Source organism: Galeopterus variegatus, unplaced genomic scaffold (genome assembly GCF_000696425.1).
Source record: "Galeopterus variegatus unplaced genomic scaffold, G_variegatus-3.0.2 Scaffold7736, whole genome shotgun sequence".
Taxonomy (NCBI): Eukaryota; Metazoa; Chordata; class Mammalia; order Dermoptera; family Cynocephalidae; genus Galeopterus; species Galeopterus variegatus.
In genome coordinates, this window is record NW_007733847.1 from 54,047 (window position 1) to 61,698 (window position 7,652).

A 7,652-nucleotide genomic window follows, 5' to 3' on the forward strand; every position below is an offset into this window, starting at 1 on the left:
AGGCCGCCCGAGGTGCAGCTGGAGCAGATGCAGCATCCTCTCCCCACCTCACCCCCCAGCACCCAACAGGCCCTGGAGTCCAGCAGGGGCTCAGGAGGACATAGCCGACCAATCCTTTCCTTCATCAGTATTCTCCCATTGGAATGAGGGTCAGCTGCCACCCACCACCGAAGCAAGAGCAAGTCGTTTCTCTGGTCCTTACCATGAGCCTCCCCCCCGCCCCCACCAGCTATACCCCACCTGTTTGCCTCCCTAGCAAGACAGCTGACTCCTGGTTTGAGGTGACAACAGCATCTGGGTTTATCCATTTAAACTTGACTGTTGAGTATGCACCTCAGGGTGACCCCAGATCTGAGGGACTGCTAGAGGGACCCCACACATTGTCTCCAGCACAAGCTGAATTGGGGCTGCTGCTGTCTCCACGTTAAATATCAAGGTTGGTGTGCCAGTTTGGAATCCCTTGATTGGTGAAGATGAGTCTCTGAGGGTGGCTGGGTACTGCACCTGGGAGAGATAACAGCAAGGGGACCATCGTCAGGCCAGGGGAGAGGTTCCTGATGCACAATCACGGGCAGGGCAGGCCACCTCGGCTGTGCCAGTGCTGGGTGCCATCCCCAAGGCCATTTGAAAGGGTGCGTCGTGTCAGGCTGCACAGATAAGCTGGGGCAATGCTATGGACTGCAGGGAGAACGGCCCTAACAGATCCAGCAACTCCCACCGCTGTTCAGGAGGGGCAGCTGGACCCCCTTCAGGTGCTGGGACCAGGAGGGAAGAATCCTCATAACTGCATCCTGCACTCTGGCCCTGGCCAAGTGCAGTGCTGGGCACTCGGCCACAGGCTGCGAGCTGCTGGGCCAAGTCAAGGTGTTCTCTCTACTGCATCTTGCGCAGGACTCGACTTTGTCACCCAGAACACAGTAAGTAAATGAGTCTGTCCTGAACTAGGGTACATATGGACCAGCCACATAGTCAAGAAACCAGAAGTCTTGATAGCATCCCAGTGAGACTGACAACCTTGCAAGAATGGCAGGCTTTTGTAAGCTCATTTAAAGTTTTTCATGCCAGTAAGAGCCATCCCCTGCCCCAGAAGTCATCGTGGAGCAGTGGCCTGCACAACTGGCAGGGGCTAAGAGGACAGAAGACTGAAACCCATGCACTTTGGGAATGACTCTCCATCAAGGGAGTGGTGGTGGCTGCCAAGTGGCTGATAACTGGACATACAGCACCTTCCACTCAGGCTCCTCTCTGGCCTTGGCTGCTGACCCCAATGTAGATTAATGGACAGAGTCTGAGTGTAAGAGAGAATGACCAGAGGACACACTGGAGATGCCACATGGCTCACTTCCTCCAGGGTGTCCTTCACACACTCACTAAAAATAGAGGAGACTGCAGCTTGCAAATGCTGACTTTTCACAGGAAAAAAATGGTAAATCATAGCAACTGAGCTAATGGCATGGCAGGGTTTCTATGCATGTGTGTGTCCAGTGCTGGGAGAGGCTGGGGAATTAGGGACAAATGCTAAGACATGAGCACAGGTGACAAGTGGGGAGAGGGCCTGGTCCGTGGCAGGGGAGCTACCACTAGCAGCCCTCATGACCCACAAAGCTGCCTGGCCGCGCAGAGCAAGCCTGGCTGGAAGAAACGGTTTTAAGACAAACCCAGGGACACACCTTATTTTACACTGGGTGCAATGCACAAGGCTGAGTTCAATATTGGTGTGTATCTTGTCTACCACTGGGTGGGGTTTAGAAAACACTTCTAGGGCCAGCCCATGGCTCACTTGGGAGAGTGTGGTGCTGATAACACCAAGGCCATGGGTTCGGATCCCTATATAGAGATGACCAGTTAGCTCATTTGGGAAAGCGTGGCACTGACAACACCAAGTCAAGGGTTAAGATCCCCTTAACGGTCATCTTTACAAAAACAAAGAAAAGAAAACTCACTTCTACAGAGCCCACCACCACCCACCATCACCTACTGTCCCGAGCTGGCGTGTCCCCGGCCTGGCCTCTTGGGGCACTGTCTGTAAACCAACGTGGCTCTTTCAATGAGGGGTAACCACTCTTCACTGCCAGGCCACTGCAGACCGGACCTAACCAGGAGTTCCAGGGAGGAAAGTGACACATGGTTTCCAATTTCTACTTCAAGTTTAAGGAAAACTTTACTGGGATAAACCTAAAAGCAAACCTAAGAGTGGTCCTCACAGCCCAGGTGAGGGACCCTCACAGCTGCAGTAATGGAGTAAGGCACCCAACTGGCCTGTTCTAAGGCCTCAGGTCACAGCAAGGACATCCCCTGCTGGGTGACCATTCTGCTTTCAAGAGCAATCTTCCTAACATCTCCGTCCTCTTTTCCTGCTTTGCCTTTCTCCACAGCCCACGCAGCCATCTCGTGTACTTTGTATTTCACTTGCTTACAGCTGTTTCCCTCCCTAGAATGTGAGCTTCAGGAGGCACGGGTTTGTCAGCCGGTGACCCAGTGTGATGCACAGTACCTGGTACCCACGAGGGAACAGGGTGCAGGCAGGGGGGGCACGAAAGCCCGGGCTGTGACAGGAGTACCGGCTCTTTTCTCCCAACTGCGCTGTGGGAGTAGAATCTGTTCAGAAAACCTTTTTCAAGTAGGACTGTCTTCTAAAGTATTTTTCACTGGCTTCTATTTGCCTCTTTCTCAAAAGTCTTGTTTTTAAAATCTAATCTCTAAATGAGCAAGTAAATTTTTTAAAAGACCTCTTCAGTGCTTAAAAATCAAAAGGCAGAAAATAGACTTTATTCCAAAAGAGATTTTTAAAAGATGTTTTTAAAGGAAAGGACAAATTACGTTACTAAATCCAATGTTTTTCACAATTTCTGCATCTTTCCTCTCCAAGGCTGGCACTCCAGCCAAGCTTTTGCGGGTGTGTTCAGACCACAAGAATTTGGCCTCGGTCTTCTCCTGAGGGGGCTTCCCAAATTTTCCATGCCAGGCAGTGAGAATGGTTACAAGGCTCCACGGGGTGGCAGCTGGTGCATGCTGGTGGCTGCACGTGGAGTAAGCGCAAGGTACTTCAGGCTGCTCGCTCAGCTGGAGACCCGCGCACAGCCTGCCCAGATGCACACCCAGAGACCTGCCACAACAGAGGGAGACGGAGGCCCTCCTGAGCACTGCCTGTTGTCGGCCACCTTTGAGGATCAAATAAAATGGCACACCATGAGAGATGAACTTTCCTAAGACAAGTTTCTTGGGCCAGACGTGACACCAGAAGCCACCCACGTGTTACTCGGACAGAGTCGAAATGTGGGAATTATCTGTACCCTCCCCTTCCTGGGCCTCAACAGCCCTGGGACTCCTTGGGAGCTCAGCCCGCTGAGGGCAGCCGTCCTGTGCTAAATGCCGCAGGTCTCTTTCTTCACTGGAGATGGGACCACAACCCCGAGACACTCAGTATGTCCATGTGAAGGGATTCAGGAGCAAGCACCACACTCTACAAAGAATCCTGGTGCTCCTGGACCACCGTGCAAGAACCTGTCTCTGCTGAGCAGTACAAGTGGCGCCAAGGCGCCAGGGCCAGACTTGCACAGGTCAGGGAGGAGATTCAGATGAATGACTTGGCCAGGGTCACCATATGATCCACGCCACATGCCACATCCACAGGCTCCCCAGGCATCGTCACCTGAAAAATAAGACCCAGCACACCATGAGGGGAAACGGTTGGCTGGGAGGCAGACAGGCTTGGGAGGTGGCCCAACCTGGCCCCGCCTCTTGTAGGTTACTTAAATTCTCTGAGCCCTGGCTTCTTCCCTGGAAGGGGGTTGTGTATACCTACCCACTGGGCCTGTTAGGACAATTCAGTGTGATCACATTTAAAAGGCCATTCCGACTCCCTGCCCAGTCAATGGCAGCCACTACTGTTCACGCCCACCCCTCAGAGGCCATGCTGGGCAAGAACACAGGCTTCTGTGCATTGTCCTGGAACACACCCATTCCACATCAGCTCCACCCAACCAAGTGTGACCTGCCAGGCTCCCTGCCTGCTTCTACAGAGCCCGCCACTACTCGCCACCACCTACACTCCCTAGGTGGTGCGACCCGGGCCTGGCCTCCTGGGGCGCTCATTGTCTGTAAACCAAGCCAGGTGTGCAGAGACCTTTCCTAGGGCTCACCACCAGGGCTCACCAGAGCAGCTTAGGAGACCCTTTCTCTCACCTTGTAGGCCCCTTTTGGGAAGCAGGCCCCACTGGCCCAGTGTCTTCAATCACTTTATCCATCGACCCCAGCTCCAGACACACGGCCACCCTCTGGGAGGAGTATCTGCAGTGTCTAAGAAGACACCAGGACCTTGCTAGGGGCCCTGACAACACTGCCGTCTGGGCTGACAACATGTCATCACAGGAAGGCCCAGCCCTTGAAGCAGCAAGAAGACAGCCTCATTCCACAGCAGGGCACAACCTGTGTGCTCGCTGCTCTGAAGCCGTGCCTTGGAAATGGACACCCCAGACAGTGCCGGGTGTTCCCAAGCCACAGCCACACCAGCCCTCCGGGAGAGGGACACCTCACTTTCTCTTCCTTGTTTACAACTACTATGAATAGGCAATGCACTCACATGGCTGCAGTGTGAAAGGACACTGAGTGAGAAAGAATAATAAGGTATTAAATACCTTTACTACCATCTCTGTCATCATCTGCCCCAGTCCCCACCTTCTTCTGAACTGGAAACCACTTTTAATTGGCTTATTGGTATCCTTCCGGAGGTTCTTTATGCAAAGAGCAGCAGATGCAAGTCTCGTTCTTTCTTACATGACGATTGTTAGGGCTGTGTCCCTGTATGGCTCGCCCCTCAGAGCCTTGCCAGGACGCTGATGCTTGCTCTCCTGACCACATCCAAATCCCACCATCCTTCCCGGGTGGCAGCTGTCAGCTGGTCAGTGTGACAGCTGGAAAGGTGATCTGTAACAGCCTTGGAGTTTACTGAGCTTAAGAGGAGAAACGCCTAGGCCAGATGGCCTGGCCTAAAAGCACAGAGGCAGCAGGCGCCAACCCCAGGAGCTCTGAGCCTACGGCTGGGAGACCAGACCATTAGGGACTTCCGGCCACAGGCAAATGGAAGCTAATAACCAAGTCAGGCTGCCCTTCCCTTCCTCCCTAAACAAATGTCTTCGGCAGAAACTACTGCAAAAATCACTAAACAAACAGGAACCAGTGCCCCCAGGTAATCGCAACGGCAGGTAACAATGCACAGAGCGTTCCAGCTGGCCACAGGAACAGAAGAGACAAGCTGCCTCTGTGGTGACCAGGCCCAGATGACTCTTAGCAACCTGCACAAGCCATTAGTGTTGTATTTACCTTGCCCAGGGACAGCGTCACTCTCCTTGCTCACCTGAGGCCACCCGCGCACTTAAGCACCTATGTCCCTGTTCCCCAAGTGCTCTGGCCATTAGAGCCAAAGTGGAGTAAACCCCTCGGCCTGAGTTCACCCACAGGACGACAGTCTCTGCCGAGGCTGGCCTCAGATGAGGGCCTGGCTTCCCAGCCCGGGCTGGGGAGTGGCAGGCGGCTCCCCGAGGCTCTGCTCCCCCAGCGAGCAGCTCACACAATGTCACACAGCCTCTGAGCCGTGTCCAGAGAAGACTGCCCTTAGCCATGCTTTATTTTTTTCCTAGTCAAGGTTAGGAGTTTCTATCTAAACCAACTGACACTTGCAACATTGCTGCAAAGGGAAACAGTTCTAAAAACCAGAACCACATACGGCCTGAGTGACTCTCAAGTTTGTGGAGAATCATTTGGGGAACATCTCTTTCCACAATTACAAGTCCCTAAAACAAATGCCACCAGGTGAGAGACAGAGGAGGGCGGCCAGGAGCACGGACCCAGGGCTGTGAGTGGCCGGCCGCTGCTGCCCCACTTGGCCGCACAGTGGGCCCCATCAGCTCAGGTACCAGCTTCTAAAACGCACTTCTCTCCCACCCTGTCAGGCCACCTAGGACCTGGGCTACTGAGGCGGCATACAAGGAAGTGGCAAAAAGTCAGAGGGTTTCCCAGCTGTGCTCAGCAGAGGGGCACACCATGAGAGGAAAGCACAGTCTGCAGGCAGAGGCCCCCGTTCAAACTGTACCCACCCCACTTAGTGGCCATGAGACGTCAGCAAGCCCCTTCAACCCCCAGTCAGCATCCACAGGTGCGCGCTGTGGAGGGGGACGACACCTGGCCCAATGTTCCATACCTTGCACGCTGCCTTCTCTCCTCAGCTGGGTCCTCAGTCTCCAGCTTAAGGCTGTGACAGAGGCGGGCCACAGTGAAAAGTCCATTGTCTTTAAAAGTCAGACGTATCTGTGTGTGAATGTTGATCCGCCTCTGACTTACATGTGTAACCTTGAACAAGTCACTGAACCTCTCTGAGTGATGAGTATCAATGTGAAGCAGGAAAACATGTCCTGAAAAGCTTCTAGAAGAAGAGATTTGAATCAGGTGGCTCAGATGCCACTTCTTGGGCCCAAATACTGTCAGAAAAGCTCAAGTTCCGTAAGCCTAAGAATAGTTAGTATGACTATATGAGCTACAACTAAGCTTTACTCTTTTTTGTTTCTTTCTAGAATACTTTTTAAATGATGTAATATATCCCCCACTGAAGATTAATTAGAAAATACAGTATTTTAAAAAATAAAAATCACCTATAATTTTTAAAAACAGGGTTTGGATCCCCATACCAGCCAGCCTCAAAAAAAAAAATTTGGATTAAAGAAGCCAAACATACACAAAATGCGTAAAGTATGATTTTATTTATATAGGTTTTAAAAATGGATGAAAGAAGCCAAATGTACACAAAGTGTATGAAGTTTGATTTTATTTATATAGATTTCAAAAACAGGCAAATTAAAGCTATACAGTTTAGAGATACTAACTCAACTCAGAGTAAAAGTATGAGGCAAAGCAAAGTAGAGAATTTCAATCAAGTTAGTCTGCTTTTATTTTAAATTTTGGTATTTTGCTCATTTTGAATTTTTGCACTATGATTTTCTAAAATATTGTGTTAAAATTGTATTTATCTTGATTATTGTGTTTTTTTGGCACCACCTCAAATTTTGTGCCTGAGGTCAGTGCCTTAAATGCCTTACCCTAGTTCTCACCCTGGTCAGAATAGTGGTTACTCCTAGAGGAGGGGGAAAGGGGTAAGGGGTCACCATCAGGAAAGGGCCATCGCTGGGGATCTGGAGTGCTAGCAACGATCTATTTCTTGGCTGGGTGGTTATATGGATGTTCATTTCACAATGATTTAATAGGCTTAACATTTATATTTCATGTACTTTTGTGTATGCTTGAAAAATTTAATAATGGGGAAAATATAAAGGTAGATATAGACACTTGAAAAGGGAGTCTTTACTACTAAAAAAAAGGCTGACTTTTTTTCTAAATCTCTAAAAGTATAATTTTGGGGCTTTTAAATGTATTTGGCATAACTTCTTGACTGAGAAGAGCATAGATGATTTTCCTCATGAGAAGAAATTTTCTATTCATTGCATAATCCCATTTTCCCATCAAAGGATATTTACTGTAAGGGAGGTTGACAGGAATAACCAAGCCCACATTTTCCCAGGGCCTAATTTGTATGACTGGCAAGAAATCCTGGTTGTAAGAGAACAGTTTCATTCTTTTTTTTTTTTTTTTTTTTTTCCACT

At 50.3% G+C, this 7,652-nt stretch overlaps 1 protein-coding gene across 1 annotated transcript in view; it reads right to left on the reverse strand.

Moving 5' to 3' along the window:
- Positions 1 to 3,479: 3,479 nt before the first annotated feature.
- The window catches only part of WBSCR16 (Williams-Beuren syndrome chromosome region 16), a 40,515-nt gene continuing 36,342 nt past the window's right edge, over positions 3,480 to 7,652 (reverse strand). The window contains exon 11 of the mRNA XM_008592287.1: positions 3,480 to 3,652. Coding sequence (XP_008590509.1) covers positions 3,575 to 3,652 — 78 coding nt within the window. The 3' untranslated portion in view covers positions 3,480 to 3,574. The remainder of the gene's footprint in view (positions 3,653 to 7,652) is intronic.